The sequence below is a fragment of the Schistocerca piceifrons genome, chromosome 8 (assembly GCF_021461385.2).
Source record: "Schistocerca piceifrons isolate TAMUIC-IGC-003096 chromosome 8, iqSchPice1.1, whole genome shotgun sequence".
Taxonomy (NCBI): Eukaryota; Metazoa; Arthropoda; class Insecta; order Orthoptera; family Acrididae; genus Schistocerca; species Schistocerca piceifrons.
In genome coordinates this window covers 205,799,941-205,819,243 of record NC_060145.1, presented here as the reverse complement: position 1 = coordinate 205,819,243, position 19,303 = coordinate 205,799,941, and the positions used below count along the sequence as shown (strand labels likewise).

Genomic DNA, 19,303 nt, shown 5'->3' with positions numbered 1-19,303 from the left:
TTCACTGGAGACGTGATTTATGGTGACCTGTCCCATAAGGATGATGAACTACATGGCGCGACACCTGTTTTAGTATCAGCTTTCACTTGCTAAGCACGTATCGTTACCATTGTACTCGTCAAATACATTGTCCGCACAGTCGAGCGTATACCACACCTCACAATTCCACTGACTCATCTTCCAGAAATGCAAATACCGGTATTTTAGCTGCCACTTCTTTCTCACTCTGCGAAATGCCTTAGTTTCCTTCCTGACAAAATGTCGACTTCGGCAGCTGTTGTAAATTAACACAATGTTTGCTTTATTTACCGCTGCCATTGCTCTGTTAACGTACCAACACCACTAGCATAGTAGTATTGTTGTGAGTTACTCGTCAACTAAGCAGTCCACCTGCGCTCCGTCGCCTCATGCTGTGCTCACCATTGGGTATCTCCATTCCCGCCCCGTGTTGCCATTAGCAGCCAATATTTTGGTTGCAAGGTAGACAATATGTGGGGCATCGAATGCCGTAAACATCATTGGCCTTTTGGTACCTCGCACTCAAGGGATTCCTAGTCAGTGTTTGGCTTATTTTCGCGCATTTTTTTTAATGGTGCAAATGGCTCTGAGTACTATGGGACTTAAGAAAAATCAAATGGCTCTGAGCACTATGGGACTTAACATCTGAGGTCATCAGTCCCCTAGAACTTAGAACTACTTAAACCTAACTACCCTAAGGACATCACACACATCCATGCCCGAGGCAGGATTCGAACCTGCGACCGTAGCGGTCACGCGGTTCCAGTCAGCCTAGAACCGCTCGGCCACACTGGCCGACCTTTTATTTATGTATTCCTCGAAATTTGGTGGTGCTGCTTACATGCGATGGCGGCTTATTATATGGCCAATGAGGTATAACGTTTTGATAACTGGACTGTTTGGAACTCCACGAAACGCGTCGTACAGTAGCCGGTTGCAACTTCTGGACGTCTTCCTCCGCGGCTGTCGAGAGCACTCCAGGGCGGCGGCCTGTCCAGATACGCAGCCGTATCGCGAACAGTGAAAGTCCGTCGCTCGCGGTCTAATTGCTGGGACGCAGGCTGGATTCCAAGGTCGGCAGGAAACCGGCCGGTCCTCCGCCCCCGCGCACCCCCCACCCCTCCAACAGGCGGTGCCGCCTGGCGTCGCGACGCCACGTCTATAAGAGGGGCGGCAGCGCGCAGCCGCCTCCAGTCTACCGCCTGCTGCCGCCGCTGTCGAGATGTCCGCCCGCCGCACGCTCTTGCTCCTCTTCGCTGCCGCCGTGAGTACTGACGATACCGCACTCACGCCGAAACTTTCACCCTAATCACTGTTTCTCCGCCTCTATCATTATTACGAGGCCTGTTCAGAAAGTAAGCTCCGATTGATTGCCAAATTGAAACCACAGTGAACATCAGAAATGTTTTACTTGTAACAGTTAGCTACACCTTTCAGCTACTTCTCTACGTAGTCGCCGTTCTGACTTAGACTTTTGTCATAGCGTTGTACCAACTTTTCAATAGCCTCATCATAGAAGGCAGCCGCCAGTGCTTTCCGCCAATTCTCCACGCTGGCCTACACCTCGTTGTCTGTGTCAAAATGTTGTCTTCAAAGACAGCGGTTCATGTGACCAGAGATGAAACTCAGGGGCAGACAATTGCGGACTGTATTGTGGGTAATCTCACATTTCCATTTGAAAACTATGCAGGAGCATCTTCATTTCCCCTGCAGAATGCGGCTGAGAATTGTCTTGAAGAAGAAACAGCACGACAGTTATGTAATGTTAGCTGCATAGCTTCAGGCGAAATTTCTCACCAGGCCCACGTACTTGGCGGCAGACACTATTTTCTAGACATCTTTACGCACTCACTGCGAGCTCAGAAATGAGAAGAGCGACGTGATGCTAACTGGGGTTATACTAGAGACACTACCCAACACATCTGTGCAAAGCTTCATCGGATTTTCATAGTCATTTCCATTTCGCGACCGATCGGAGCTTACTTTCTGAACGCCCCTCGTATTTTACCTTCTCAAAAGACGTCCTTGTCGCCTTTGACTGTTAACACACGTCAATCGCTTTCAAGTGGGGTACGGCGAATATTTTCTTCTTCGCTACCTGCAACAATTTAAAAAAATACGTAACTTGCATATGGATGTTATGAATGGCAGCTAGCTCTAAATGTAGAAGAATGTACGTTAATGCCGATAAGTGGGAGAAAGGAACTATTGACGTTCGGATACAACATCAGTAATGTCCTGCTTGACACAACCGCGTTCTTTTAAGTATCTGAGAGTAACGGTGCAAAGCGATATGAAATGGACCGAGCTTGTGAGGACTGTGGTAGTGGAAGGCGAATGGTCGACTTCGGTTTACTCGGAGAATTTTGGGGAAGTGTGGTTCGTCTGTAAAGGAGACCGCATATAGTACAATCTATTCTTGAGTACTGCTCAGGTGTTTGCGACCCGCGCCAGTTCAGATGAAAGGAAGACATTAAATCAATTCAGAGGTGGGCTACTAGATTTGTTACCAGTTGCATGGAACAACACGCAAGTATTACAGAGATGCTTCGGCAACTCATATGGGAGTCACTAGAGGGAAGGTGAAATTCATTTCGAGAAATTTAGAGAACCGGCATTTGAAGCTGACTGCAGAACTAATCTACTGCCACAAAATACATTTCGCGTAAGGATCACGAAGATACGAGAAATTAGGGCTTATACGGAGGCATAAGACAGTCGTTTGTACCTCTCTCCAATTGCGAGTGTACCAGGAGAGCCGGGCGGTGTGGCCGCGCGGTTTGAGGCGCCATGTCAAGGACTCCGCGGCCCCTCCCGCCGGAGGTTCGAGTCCTCTATCGGGCATGGGTGTGTGTGTGTTGTCCTTAGCGTAAGTTAGTTAAAGTAGTGTGTAGGTTTAGGGACCAATGACCTGAGCAGTTTGGTCGCTTAGGAATTAACACACATTTACACATTTGTAGCAGGAAATGAAGTGACTAGTAGTGGTCAACGTACCCTCCGCCACTCAACGTACGGTGATTACAGAGTATGTACGTAGATGAAGATGTAGATGTGTCATCACTAACGACGAAAATCGACACGGGTGAAAGCATACGATAATAGGAAAAGCGGAACCTTGCCAGCGATGATGAGTGTTCAAACGAACGGTTTACGAAATAATGGCCACTCACTTCATTACAAAGTACTGTCCCAGCTAGTATGAATGTTTTTATATTGTGAACTCTTCTATTAAGTCCCAGACTAATTGGACTCGAATATCTCTTATAGCCAATGGTTCGTGAATGAGCTACATACCCCGTCAGTCCAAAAAGTTCCGAGTCTGGAGTAATAAATAATGGAGAAAAATTAAGATGGTGGTTTTATTGCTTTAGGCGTTCTACAGAGTATTCATCCTACTTAAGTACAAAGCACACGACGCCCATACAGCCGTGTGAGTCAGAAAAATCATTTTGGGATGTTTTTCACTTCGCGGTCACATTGGCTGAATGTCGGTTATGTCGTCAAAGCATAGTGACCCGCCATGAGAATTTCTGCACTCGGTCGTTTTGTGGTATGCTCGTAATGGTAACACAGAGTCTCGTCACCCATGATGACTTTTTTGGGAAAAAAATCCGTATTTTGCATTTCAATCAAGATGTGACACGCGTACAAGTGTCGTTTTTGTTAGGGAATCAAGGTGCATGGAACAAACTTTGCACACTTCCCTCTTCTTCAAAACGTTCTGGAGAATGTCTTGAACACTTCATTCGGAGACATTGTTCCATTGGGTTTTGTGACACAGCAACGCTGAAACTAGGGCCTAATGTCCGCTACGTAACACTGCCTGCTCAAAACGTACTGGTCGAATGCACATCGGTCGTTAACAGTTGATAGTTCAAGCTGCCACCATAGTCACTGCTTATAAACCAGGAATAAAATCAGTCTCAGAACTTTTTGGATGAGCGGTGGGCACGTGTTGCTGCTGATGTATTATAAGACGACTTCTACGGAACCAGTACAGTTCAAGATGCATAGGTTAAGCGAGACCTGCAACTTGGTTTCCAAGATCACCTTACCTCTATCTTCTATACTTTACTGACTGGCATCACCTTAAAGTGAGGTATACAGCGTTGTCATTGATACAACTGAAGAATTGCAGCAGCAGATTCTTCCGTCTCGCCAAGATTTACACGGCTCTGCTTGCCAAAATTTTGTAGCTCAATGGAGAGAGGAGCATCCAAACATGAAGACGAACCGTGGAGCATCTTCGTTGACAGGTACAAGTGCGAAGTGAATTGTAACAAGTGACGTATTTCTTTTTAAGCTATGGCTTGGCTGAAATTTGAGCCCAGTTTAGATAGGGACCTCACCGAAAAGTCTACATATGCAACACATTTGTGCTAACTAGGACTATACTTCACACGGAAGTCAGTGGCGGTTCATAACCACACATTTACAGTTAGTTTGCAAATGGCTCGTTACAGACCGATGTTCATTGGGACAGTTTTGCTTCTATTATAGTATATTCCTCAATGTAAGTTAGATTAAATAGTGTGTAAGCCTGGGGACCGATAACCTCAGCAGTTTGGTCCCATAGGAACTTACCACCACCGCCATCAGGCAGTAAAGATATGTTGTGATTTAATGTTGTTTATGCAAAAGATCCCAACAACGGTGACCTTAAATACTGAAGCTATGCAGGTGATTTGACAAATACACATTTCAGACGTATTTTTAAATTTTAACATGTGTTGACGCACAACATTTTCACTGTACCCCACTCGACACTGGCTAAACGGGGGAAAATGCGCTACTGTACTTTATGAATAAATTATTTTAACAATCAAAGAAAACAACGATGTTTTTCAAGAAGTTTTATACGACTGTGTACCCCAGGAAAGAAAAAAATGCTTATTACACTTATTAACGAACTGCAACTGCTCGCTACTAACTTGAATGACTTTATAATGTTCTACACTAACATGTTTCGAGATTTTTGTGTCATCTTCAGACGTCTGTATTGAAAGCTGAGAGTAGCGCCATATTGTAACAACTAGTATAAAGAAAGAAAACCTTTCTTGAGGAAGTAGTAAATACGTAACATTTTCTTCTACAGCGCAGTCAAAACAAGGTAGATAAAAGGACTGCAGTTTACTCCGGAGGAGAAGACGTATTAACTTACTCAGCGCTTTGCTGTCGATACAAGTGACTCGAGGGCGACTTGTAATGTTTCTCTGTTGCACACACTTATTACATTCACATCATTATTGCCCAAATCCATCGATCTTTTACAGACGTTCTACACGGTCGTATGTCAGGCTTCAAATACAAATTGGCTACTGTTTAGTCTCCGATTGGCTCTAGGACTTTTTAAGGTACTCAAGTGATTTCCATCTCAATCGCAGTCATGTGTATCCGAAAAAAAGTGAACAGTACTTACTAGATCTGAAATATTGTGAAAACTACGGGCATGTGGTATACACAATTTTGAACTTTACAAGTGTGTGATGTTAATTTTAGTGATTAGAAAATCGAATCAAATTTACAAAGAACTTGGCAGTATGAGCACATTTCTCTGTATGGCGTTGCATCGTGTCTGGCCTGGATGCACGCACCGATTCAGTTGAGAAGGATGTCATAAAGCTGTTGAATCCTCTCCTGCAGCTAGCTGGCTAACAATTGTTGTAACTGGTCCTCGATATTCCGGACACTGGCCCTGGGACGGAGTTGATGTCCGAGTCTGGTCCCACACATGTTCTATCGGCGCCAGATCTGGGGATCTGCCTGGCCGCAGGAGGACGTCACCATGTCACCATCACGCAGACACTGCCATGTGCATACGTGCATTGTTCTACTGAAAAATGTCACCACGATATTGGCGCGTGAGAGATAATGCATGGGACACAGGATGTTCGTAACATAGTGTTGAGCCGTCAGAGTTCCCTCAGTCACCACCAGCCGTAACTTGGAGGCATACCGAACGCCATGATGCCAGCAGTAACACAACTTGTCTCTCTCCAGAACATTTGAATAATGGAACCTGTCCCTAAGAAGCCGCCATGCTCACCGACGACGGTCATCCGAAGAAGCGCAGAACGGCAATTCATCGCTGAGCCTTATACATCAGCAGACCATGCGTCCTGGCCACGGGCAGCACTCCAAGTACAAGGTCTGTTCAAAAAATTCCGGAACATGATTAATTTCGCGCCAAAGGTGTGTTGGAGCGAAATGCGGTTGGCATCCCTGCATACGCCTGTGTTTAATGTGTAATTGGCGGAAGTTTCATTGTTGTGTGTCAGTTATTGTTCAGTCCTGTATTGAATAGAACGTTTCGCCGCACAGTTTGCGAATTTCGAGATGGCAAAGTTAGATGAACAACGCGTCAGCTTTAAATTTTCCTCTAAACTCAAGGAATTCTTTACAGAGACACACTAAAAAGTTAAAGATAATTCTCGTTCACGAAGCTCTTCGACGCCTACAGACAACACTCACGTGAGCAACTTCAGCGAAATTGTGCGTGCCAATCGAAGACGGATAGTCCGAGAGATTGCACAAGAATGTAACATTTCAGCTGGATCATGTCATGAAATCCTTCCACAGCATTTTGGAACGATTCGTGTTGTCGCCAAGTCCGTCCCACAGCTCATGAGTCAAGACCAGGAAGACGTTCGCCTCGCAATATGTGAATTTTGATCGCGCAAATGAGAACGAGATGTTCCTTAAGAGAAATAACTAGTGATGGGTCTACAGTTATTTATGATATGGACGAAGATTCATTCTTCACAATGGGCTGAGAAAGGTTCTCCAAGACCAAGAGAAGCTCGCTAGGTCAGGTCACTTGTCAAAGTCACTGACAGTTTACTTTGACTTTGAAGGATTAATTCATCATTAATTCATGCCACTGGGGCAAACTGTTAATCGATGGTAGTATCGGGACTTGCTGCGACGCCTGCGAGAAAATGCTTGCAGGGAACGGCCTGAAATTTGGCGAGACAATTCATGGCTCTTGCATCACGATAACGCACCCGCACATTAATCACTGTTGGTGCTTGACTTTCGCACAAAAAACGAAAAGACTGTGCTGCCTCAACCTCCGTTCTCTCCAGACCTGGCCCCTGTGGAAAAGACGAAGATTTGCAACGACAGACGAGGTAAAAGAAAATTCACAGACGGCGCTTCGCACGTTCCAGGAAGAGGCGTACCAAGACTACTTCCGGAAGTGGAAAGGGCGTTGTGAGCGGTGTATCAATTGCGGGGGAGTGTATTTCGAATAAGACCATGCACAATAAGTAAAAGGAAAACGTATAAAAATTTTCTGGACAAAGTTCCGGAATTTTTTGAACACACCTCGTAGAGGGGTTTCTGGTGTGTTGTTAACTTGGGCCTACGCAAGACACGGCTTTTTCCCTCGTTCGGCTGCTGCTAGTCTCTGACCAACCGTACGGGATGACACAGAATGTTGCAACGAGACTCCTACTTGTTCTCGCGGGCTATGAAGTGATCGGTGCACAATACGGCGATCCTCCACTGTAGTGGTCAGACGTGGTAGACTGGAACCTTGAGGACAAGGATGGCTGTTCTCAGTCCCCCTTGCGTTCCGACACTGGGTCACACTCACATTCGAATGCCCCACAAATCTGGATACAGCAAGATTCGACCTGGAGGCCAAATGGGGACCCACAATGTGGCGTCTTGCAAATTCCGTCGGGTGCTGACAACTCTGTATCACACGAGTAGGCGAAATCGCCGTGTTCTTCACAGTGATTACTCAACATCTGACTCTGTTTCCACCTCTTGGCCCAGTATTACTCTATCATATTTCTTTGACAAAGATATACAATCAAATATTCATCAAATTTCCTTGACAAAACTCTTTGACGTGGTGCTAAAAAGGTATATTACACTGTCATCATATATTTCATCGAAGTTCAAGATGGCAGACAACAACTTGTCCACCTCCGTAGCGCAGCGGTAGCGTAACCGCCTGCCACCCTGGTTCGATTCCCGGCAGGGGACTAGGTGTCGTGTGTCTATCATCATCATTGACTCGCAAGTCGCCGAAGTGGCGTCAACTAAAAAGACTTGCAATACGGTGGCCGAACCCCGAAGGGGATATTCCGGCCAATAAATGCCATACGATAATTTCATTTTTTTACTATGCGACGCAGCTGTTTGTACAACAATTGCAGTATTGAGTATTTGGAAGAGAAGCGGCGGAAAAGCCGCTTGGGCGAAGCCGTGGGTTTTACGTCGAGATAAGAAAAGCATTCAACAAAATTTGTTACGTGAGGACGTCAAGTCTTATATAAATTACTTAGGAATGGATGAGAGTGCGTTTCGGTGTTTGCTCAGTAAAGTGGCTCCTCATATTACACAGCAGAATACTCACTTGGGAAAATCTGTATGTGCAGAAGACAGGCTCACCATAACAGTGCGATTTCTTACTAGAGAGAGCTACTCTAGCTAACATCACAGCATTCGAACACCATACTACACATTAAGCAAAATAATTCCATGAACGTATGAAGCGATTTATAAAGTACTGAATGAGAAATGTCTGAAGATAAATAAATGTTTAATACACTATATAGGCATTAAGAACTATTTTTAGTTTTGAATAATTTGATTAATAGAATTAGTGTTCCAAAAACTAGAAAACTGATAAAAAGAAAGAAACAGATGAAGCACTTTTTAACTTGTGCCACCCAGAATTCAAAATCAGACAAAGTACAATAGAGAGCTAAGAATTTTTATTTTAGAGTGTGTCCTCATCCTCTATTCTGGCTTGCTGAAAAGCTTTGTGGGTGTTTCTACATGTGGAGGTGGATGGTTGTTGCTGCGATTGTGGATTTGAAGTCGCCTGCAGTATATTCCACGATTAATAGCATTTACTATGCCCCTTGCTCACCCCCCCCTCCCCCCCCCCACCCCAGTCGAAGCAGGGCTATTAAAAAAGAGTCTAAGGAAAACACCAACTAGACTTTTCAGCCATGTTTGGAAAAAAAACCACTACAGATGCCAAGACAGCTGTAGCGATGTCAGCGCTCCAACCGGTTACATTTCGCATTGTGGTGAACAGAAGACGAAAGACTTTTGTGATCAAATCTACAGTGAGGCCCTAGATTTGAGCGTATTTTCTTGACTAAAGGCAAGATTTGACAAAGTTCCCTTTGACGTAAATATTTGACGTATCACCTTTGACAGATAAAATATGATAGTGTAATACCGGCCTATCACGGCTAGTAACAACCTTGAACAGCACTAATGCACTGTGATGGCCATTCCACCCGTCACAGAGACGAGGAACTCGAATCATATACATAATCGCAGATGATAAAGTCGATACACCGTTTTCTGTATGAAATAAAAGACGCTATTGTAAATATATATGTTTACATGAAAATACATGTTATTACTAATTGCACAATTACCAAATAGTTAATCCAGTCGCCGCCATTATCGATTACAGCCTGACACCTTAGCCCTCTCTCCGGTAAATCACCCACGTTTCCAGCCTCTAAATATCGTTTGACACACTTCGCAACGAATGTCTTTAACTTCCTACGAATTTTAGCAGCAGTTCCATATGAAACCTTTGGTCCCTTTGGATGATTTACAAGGAGGAACACTGCCTCGCAACGCTTCAGATATTGCACACGTTTTAAACTGCAACAGACAAAACAAAACATTCAACTCTCACACTATGTTCATTATGTTTTAACTATGCCGTCAGTTTTTTTGACAATAATATAAAAATATCGTTTATAAAAACTGTGAAGAACAACCTAAAGAAGAAAAAAAATCAAGTTCTGTCTTGGTTCTAATTCTACGTTAAATTGTAGGATGGTAGCGGCTGCATGAGTGTCTTGAGGTAAGAGGAACACAATGGGGATACCACATGTAACAGAACAATGCGTAGTAAAGGATTTTAATGTTTCGGGTTGATGGCTGTTTTAACTTGCAACAAAAGTTGCAACGCATCGATAACACGCGCTGTGATTACTTTAACATTGCAATGACCTCGAACGCGATAATACATAGGCGTCGTAGCACTGTATCACTTACTTTCACAAATTGAAATTTTCGATTAATTAAACAGATCAGATAATTATAACTTGCAAACTCCTGAAACTTATTATGAGTTATCAACCGCTGAAATATCGCTGAAATATTGCACACCCCTGGACAAGACACAACAATTTACAAATATTAGCAAATTGGTACGAGCTGTAATAAAATGACTGGGAAAGTCATACTGGTGCTTAAAGAATTTTCGTTTTTAGCTGTTTTCGTATAATAGCTCGTGTGTAATGAGAATAAGCCGTTTTTAATCAACGACCCATATAAGATTCGTGAAAACATGTCGTTCTTATGGTTTATTATATAATTAGGAATGAATAACATTATGGAGAACAAAATTTTAAAAAATACTAAGCGTTGTTGGCTGAAACACTGCATCAGAGTACCCAATTTTTTTTGTTTTTCACCTTCACATTTTCCAAAATGTTGTTGGATTTTCATATAAAATGAATTAATAAAAAAAATTCTGTAATATTTGATGTTTTGTAAATATGAGTACGCTCTCTGTCAGAAGTGTGTGTGTATGATTTGGTTAACTTTTATAAGCTGAGTGGAAATGTATCTTCCATTTTTGTCTTATTACACGTTACGGGATATTAAAATTTTTATTTATGTATACCACAGAAAGAACAACATGATTAGCGTACGTCCAGGAAACGAAATGTTCGTTTTAACAGAGTTAAGGTTGATGGCTGTTTTAACTTGCAACAAAAGTTGCAACGCATCGATAACACGCGCTGTGATTACTTTAACATTGCAATGACCTCGAACGCGATAATACATAGGCGTCGTAGCACTGTATCACTTACTTTCACAAATTGAAATTTTCGATTAATTAAACAGATCAGATAATTATAACTTGCAAACTCCTGAAACTTATTATGAGTTATCAACCGCTGAAATATCGCTGAAATATTGCACACCCCTGGACAAGACACAACAATTTACAAATATTAGCAAATTGCTTTCATTGTTTAATGCCAGCATTCAAATAAAATGAAATTAATATTTTCAAATAAAAGAATACCGAGCTGACGTCTTTTATTATGGGAACTGGCAGTTACTTAATTTAGATTTATTCACAATTTTTTCAAAAGTACACAATTTTGAATAATTCTATTAAATTCTGTTACGTATTTGCAATATTCGTTCTTGCAAACAGGAATCTTGAAATCAGAAATTTACCCCAGAAAATAATGGCATCGATCAATAGTGTAGTGAAACACTTACACTCTATACTGATGCAAAATACCATTTTCTAAGAAAATTACTTTTTCAAAACAATCACTGGATGCTACAAATTAAGTAACCAATCACTCTAAGTATCAACCTTAGAGTGTCGTGTTGCTGGCACCGTCGTACGTCACCTTACGGTTAGTTTAGTAGGCGGCGACAATGGCGCATTATTGCTCCACATGTGAATGCCGTCGGCACGCGGGCATTACTTAACGCTGCCGTGGCGTTCTTCCTGCTGTTTCTCGTTGAGAAACCATTTCGTCACGTGAAACACAAAATAAGTTCTCCGATGTTTCGGCAACGTGCCACGTAAAGTACAAGGCAAGAACGCTCAGTACGTTACGAGCAGAAAGCAAGACGCCATGCTGTACTTGTGTTCAACAGAAGCCCATATTCGATGGGTTTTATGTTCTACGCTACACTCTATAAATATACACTGTTATTAGGCACCAGCACGTTGAATGTCTCGAGATGGATCGTTACTGGTACGAGCTGTAATAAAATGACTGGGAAAGTCATACTGGTGCTTAAAGAATTTTCGTTTTTAGCTGTTTTCGTATAATAGCTCGTGTGTAATGAGAATAAGCCGTTTTTAATCAACGACCCATATAAGATTCGTGAAAACATGTCGTTCTTATGGTTTATTATATAATTAGGAATGAATAACATTATGGAGAACAAAATTTTAAAAAATACTAAGCGTTGTTGGCTGAAACACTGCATCAGAGTACCCAATTTTTTTTGTTTTTCACCTTCACATTTTCCAAAATGTTGTTGGATTTTCATATAAAATGAATTAATAAAAAAAATTCTGTAATATTTGATGTTTTGTAAATATGAGTACGCTCTCTGTCAGAAGTGTGTGTGTATGATTTGGTTAACTTTTATAAGCTGAGTGGAAATGTATCTTCCATTTTTGTCTTATTACACGTTACGGGATATTAAAATTTTTATTTATGTATACCACAGAAAGAACAACATGATTAGCGTACGTCCAGGAAACGAAATGTTCGTTTTAACAGAGTTAAGGTAGGAATTCTAAGCACATCCATTTTTGTGAACGTACTGTTCGATTTTGTGAGCCAAATAAATCCGACAACCGCCAGTGGAGAGCGCTGAGAGCGCAAAATCACGCCAACCAGTTCGTGCCGCGTGCCGACGGCGCTGCGTCTCGTGACGTGGGATATCCCGCCTGCGCGCACGTTAACGTTAGCTGCCTCGTTCCGTCTGCCGGCAGCTGAAGTTTGCGACAATTCGTTAACATCGTGCAGCGCCATAAACTGTTGACCAAGTTTTCTTCTCTGCCCACTGGGAACCCACGAGTGTCACGCTTGCGAGAAATCGTACGCCGTTACGTCGCGCCACATAAAACGCATGAGAGCTCAGTTCCTCTGTTTACGAGATAGCCTCGCGTTTGTAGCCTGCAGCTATAGACAGACGCCTGCAATGCCCGAATCCTTCGCTCGAGCGACGCCCGCAACCGCGAACGCCAGTATCCATTCATCATTAGGAAGACGTACTACTCATAACTTTTACAATTCTTTTTGCCCTATAGCATTCCAGTGATTACAATAGTTACACATTAACTTGGTAAACATGTAATTCTTGATGAATCTGCACTTCATAAAAAGCACAGGAAACGATAAATCTGACTATTTTACTTTATACTTGAGAAACAAAAAAATTGTTCATAACTGACACTATGTTGGGACGTTACAGAGGGAGAGTTGGGTTTAATTCCCCGTCGACGAGGGGGTCAGTAGAGGCGAAGCGCCGGCCGCTGTGGCCGAGGAGTTCTAGGCGCTTCAGTCTGGAACCGCGCTGCTGCTACGGTCGCAGGTTCGAATCCTGCGTCGGGCACGGATGTGTGTGATGTCGTTAGGTTAGTTAGGTTTAAGTATTTCTAAGTCTAGGGGACTGATGACTTCAGATGTTAAGTCCCATAGTGCTTAGAGCCATTTGAACCATTTAGAGACGAAGAGCATGTTCGATCTGATACGCAAGGAAATCGGTCTTGTTGTCCTGAACGCATGTATTCAGTCTTTCACCTTTAGAGGCTTAGAGAAACTACAGAAAATCTAAATCTGAAAGACTCCACGGAGATTTGAACTTCGCTCCTCGTGCGAGTCCAAGGCCTTCATCACTGTGTTGCCTCACTGGGTTGGCCTCATCGAGAGAATACTTTCAATTTTCGCCGGTAGTGAGTTACGGAATGAACGTAAAATCTAACCCAGAATGGTTGGACATCAAGATAAACATTTGAGCCTCTATAAAAACGAGTTAAGTGTATTAAAGACTATGGCCGTCTCGCTGTCAATAGATACACTGTTTCTTGAAACATAACCTGCAACTTCAGGAATTTTCTTATTTGAGATGTGTGATCGTCCAGCTGTTTAACGACTATGCACATGTTGAGAAACCAAAACGGGAAGGTAGATTAAGGTTTATACGAAGGGTTTTAGCGTCAGGGCATTGACTAATCAGGAGAAAAATAAGCTTTCGTATACAGAGGGAATCGGCTTGGCATTCAACTTACATGGGTTAGCCAAATCATGGGTGGCGAACGCTGGATAGGCTCCCTCCATTAAGGCATGGTCGTTTTCCTTGCGCAGCTGAGGAGAAGCTCTGTCACCAATCACCGCAATGTCGTGTAAACTTCAGAGTTTAACTTCGAATTTTGTAAAATTTTTATGCGTTATACATGTGCAACACTGCCACTGTGGAGAATAAAGATTTCCACTAATTGCAGCATCCAGTCACTTTTTGTTTTACTCTTCAGCTTTTATTTTCCATTACCAGTTTCGAATTGCCTAGCGATTCATCATCAGATGGTACATATTTGTTGCATGTTAGCAGCATTGTAGGGATCGTGTAGCTGTGGCAAAATGTATAAACGAAACATATAAGCGCCGAACGTGGCGAGGATTATTCACTTTATGGGATTGATTTAGTTGCGTTACTTGCAGTTATTAGTGGGCAACTAAATCGATATCATTATGTGGATAATGCTAGACACATTTAGTGTTTACATTTTTCGTTTATACATTTTGCCACAGCTGCACGACCCGGTGCAAACATGCAATAAATATGTACCACCTCATAATGAATCGCTAGGTGATTCGAAACTGGTAATGGAAAATAAAAATTGAAGAATGAAACGAAAGGCGAGTGGTTGCAGTAATTTATGGACACCTTTTTTTTAAATTTTGTGTTTACGACTGTTCCGTCGTAAGCTACATTCGTCGTCTTTAAAAACGAGACGCATGACATAGTTAAACACACACTCTCTGTTGGAATTTTGCAAGGAGTTCTTCTCTTTGTCCCGCATATGCACATGTTCGACATGGCTATTAAGGGATTTGGTACGGTTAATTTAAAGGATCCAGCATGAAATTTCCACTCTCCAGCGGAGTATGCGCTGATATGAAACTTCCCGGCAGGTTAAAACTGTGTGCCGGACCGAGATTCGAACTCGGGACCTTTGCCATTCGCGGGCAGGTGCTCTACCAACTGAGCTACCCAAGCACGACTCACGCCTCCTCTCCACAGCTGTAATTTAATTTAAAGGGTGAACGGACACACTTTCTGTCGCCACCTCGGGACAGAATATGTGTACCTCAACTATCTGCGTGTGGTGTTATTCACATGAAAGTGAGTGAAAGGATTGAAAAAGTTTGCATATCTTGTAACTGAGTTGAGGCTTGGGTACCAGCCCAGTCTTCTCCTAGTGGAATGTGGGAAACCACCTAAAAACCACATCCAGGCTGGCTGGCACGCCGACGCTCGTCGGTAATCCGCCAGGCGGATTCAACGCGGGATCGGCGCACCTCCCTGTCCACGCGGATATCCGGGCGAGTGGGATAGACTAGGAGTACTCTGGAGGAAGAACTCCGAAATACCTGATGAAGAATCCGTAAACTAATAATGCTTGGATGTGCAGGCGCTGTTACTTCACATAGCAGAATAATAACGTATTTCGTGTTACTGCAAGTACGTCCATTAACAACGCAGTGGTATTGCGGAACTCCATCAACAACAGAATATCATTTTCGGTTGTAGTATTACGATTTCGCTTAAACTGCGACTTCTTGTGATTCAAGACGGACAGTCGAAATAATGGCGGAGGACATTCCCAAACGCCACGAACCTAGCTGACCGAGCCGAACTGCGCTCAGTCTGCGTAAAATGCGGCTCTAATCCAGGGCGGACGGGATTCGTTGCGGGCGACGAATATCAGGACAACGGCGGAGGTGAGTTTCACTAATTAGTGAAAAGCCACAGCTAGTGATCAGCCACGGGGGACAGCTTGAGTAATGGCCTATCGGTCCTGTTAGAACTTCGGAGGGGAAACTGCAGAAACACGGACTACAGTAATAACATTTAATTATTCACAATTTTTTAAGCTTCGGACTAATTTAGAGAAGGAACTGTTTGGAGAACGTTGAGCTGATGAAAGGGCGTTGCTCCCGTTGTGTCCGTATCAAGCAATTATTATAGATTAACACGAGAACATGCGAATATATCTGAATCATATAAATAAATATGCGTCGCCTTAACTAGTCACATTCTTCCAAGTAAGGTCGGAAGAGGAGTGGAATTTATGGGGAATATTCACAAGTACTACCAGCTCCACCTCTAAGCCCTGCATGAAACACTTTAGTCCAAGCGCAAAAATTCTGCTTTACAGAAGACTTACCCCCGCCCTTACCCGATTCCAACTAAGGAAGAGAGAATGACATAGTTGAACTTTAAATGTTACAATATGAATGTATAGAAAAATAATACGTTTGTTTGTGTTGCCATCTTCCGCAGCAGCTGTTAACATCTGTCTTGAGCTGACTGCAATGTAATTAAATTCAATTATAAATAGTGCAGCGCAGGAAATAACGCAAAATGCCAAAAACTGCAGATATGAAATGAAGCCTATCGACATTAACCGCTGCTAGCAAGAGGGGAAGGTGCAGACTATGTAAAGAAACCCCGTAACTAGCTTACAGACCAACTTCATAAAGAAAACGCTGTTTTTAACCTACAAGAATAAAAAAATAAATATACGAATGTGTGTATCCAATTTACAGAATACCACAGAAGACGTTTTGTAAATAAAAGCGAAACTTGTCTGGTGTAATTTTTTTTAATTACATTGCAATCAGCTCAAGACAGATAACCTATAACAGCAGATGTAGAAAAATAAGGGAAAAGGATAATCAGGACGAAAAAAGATGAAGTGTAGCAGAAAGGGGAGCAATAGCCTATCAAATAACAAAACTGAGGGATACGTAGTAGAACAAACAAAAGCAGACAGGAGTAAGATTGTGCAGTGTATACGAGACGAGGGAGGTATTAAGAGCAACCTGGCACAAATGAAAAGCTTACGCCAGTTAACGAAATAAGAATTGCTCATATTTTGGTGTAACATTGTTCGGGAATGAAACAGAAACAGTAAAAACATGAGAAGACGGAACTGCAAGCTTCTGAAATACGGTGCTGCATAAGAATGACATTAATGGATGGATGTAGCAGAAAACAAAGAGCTACTAGAAAGTATGCACGATGCAGTAAACATATTTAACGCCGAAATAAAGTTTAGTGAGATATGTGCTAAAACATTCAGGAGTAGCGAAATTGGCTCGCCGAAGGCGAGTTTCACTAATTTGTAGAATGGGCAATTACAAAGGGCGAGTTGGAGAGAGAAAAATTATACGGGAAACTGTAGGAGAGAATATCTAGTGTGACAGGTATAAAGAGATTTGCATTGGGTAGCAAGCGACGGAGGACAGCATAAAACCACTCTAAGTAGCGATGACAGTTTGACGAAATATAATGTTAAGAGTAGCACCATTCTATACTACGAGTACGTGTCACAAGATGTATAAAAGAACACATCGCTGTATTAGACTTGAAATATGTCATCATTTAACAGAAAAAATTCACAATATATTTGCACCCTAATTAGTTCATCACCTACGCAGAATTTTCACCTTTATTAGCTGATCAAATTATGCTGCTCGAGTACTTCACATCACCAGCATTGTATAAATTCGATCTGTGTGTTTTAAAGAGAATCAGAGTAAGAATATTATATGCAACGTAATCATCATTTCACTTAAATAAAAGCTAAGGAGATGTGTGAACGCCTAGATTTTGCTTTATTATTCTGATTCAGTCGAACGAAAGTATTCTACCCAGTTCCTTTCCTCAGAAACTTCGCTCCAGACCCTTTGTCTCAAATGTTTTTACGTCCAGTACTTCAATTACTATATGACGTCGCACAAAATCAGGCAGCCTCCTGTATCCGCACTACGTTACGCATCTAGTACAAAAAAGGGCCCCTGTTTTGCCTTAGTGGTATGAACTCTCTTCTCGATAACTGATCCATAAATATTTATTACGTCGAAAAGAGACCACTGAAAAGTACCGCATTTCAGATGGCAGGCTGTTGTTGAGCGTGTATTGTATTGAGAAACGAACAAAGGGCGCAAGGAAGCTTGTCGGTACCGACTGTATAAGCAGTAACCCGAGTTTCCTATCCGGCGGAAAGGCTTCCTTTCTCTGCAGAACAGGAACCACCTACGCGAGACAATGGCCCGCGGACGACGCGTGCAGAGACCCGACCGTGACCGACGGAACCCCTCAGGATCGGGAGAAAGCGGCCACCGTGCGGAAGTTTCCGGACTGGACGACTGGGCGGTCATTACGCCAAGCGCATATCCTTTCCCTTTCTCCTGGATGCCTCTGAAAGGCTGTTGTTCACGATTCAGGCTTAATGAGTTGCTGACAGTCCTAACTGCATGATCTGGTGGCATCAGAGGTGTACAAATTCTGCTTCCAGCCTGCCTGCCCCTATCTTCGCCGCAACCATTAAAGCAGCTCAGCCCGCCACAATGAATACACAAAGCACAGTTGTTAAAGCAGGTCAGCTTGGATTTCCGCAAGCCTGGCAAGCTTCGGGGACCAATTCAACCTGCAACTGACAACAGGTTGCGCTATTAATCTAGCGTGACTAGCTAGGTATATGTTTGCGTAGGTAGTTTCACTACAGGTCATTTATTGTAACGGTGGGAGCAACAAAATGAACAAATGAAACATAAAGGAGATTGAGAAGAAATTAACCAGTCACAAAACAGAGTCCAAGTCCAGCAGTGGAAAAGTTTACGTGTGTTTATGACGCAGCTTTAAACAAATCAGTAGATGTCCCGAAATGCAACTTGTATATAAAGTTACTAGGACTTGTTTTCAAATTTGACCAGCAGTTTGTCTCTCCGTGAATATTCTGAAAAATGGTCCAAATGGCTCTAATTACTATGGAACCTAATATCTGAGATCATCAATCCCCTAGACTTAGAACTACCTAAACCTAACTAAACTGAGGACATCACACACATCCATGCCCGAGGCAGGATTCGAACCTGCGACCGTAGCAGCAGCCCGGTTCCGCGCCCCGAACCGCTCGGCACAGCGGCCGGCGAATATTTTGAAAGAGGGCGATGACTTACGCGGCTTAGAAGTGTGCGGAAATGTGTGCTAAGGACTTGAGGCCTTTTAGAAGTGTAAATACTATGGAACCTAATATCTGAGATCATCAATCCCCTAGACTTAGAACTACCTAAACCTAACTAAACTGAGGACATCACACACATCCATGCCCGAGGCAGGATTCGAACCTGCGACCGTAGCAGCAGCCCGGTTCCGCGCCCCGAACCGCTCGGCACAGCGGCCGGCGAATATTTTGAAAGAGGGCGATGACTTACGCGGCTTAGAAGTGTGCGGAAATGTGTGCTAAGGACTTGAGGCCTTTTAGAAGTGTAAATACTTTCTAAATTTAGAGCAAACACTGACTTAAATACGAAAAAATATCACTCAGTGGATATTAAAAACCACATTCTGGAGGTATGTAACATAGTGCGAAGCAATCTTGGTATAAAGGAAAAAGCCTCTTCATTTAGGCATGTAGATTTTAAATTAACATAATATGAAAAACGATCTGCCT

General features: G+C 42.8%; 1 protein-coding gene across 1 annotated transcript in view; it reads left to right on the top strand.

Annotated features, from left to right (window-relative positions):
• The first annotated feature begins 1,221 nt into the window (after positions 1-1,221).
• LOC124711456 overlaps positions 1,222-19,303 on the top strand; it is a 98,004-nt gene continuing 79,922 nt past the window's right edge. Inside the window, exon 1 of the mRNA XM_047241549.1 lies at positions 1,222-1,282. Within this exon, the coding sequence (XP_047097505.1) occupies positions 1,241-1,282 (42 nt within the window). The 5' untranslated portion in view covers positions 1,222-1,240. The remainder of the gene's footprint in view (positions 1,283-19,303) is intronic.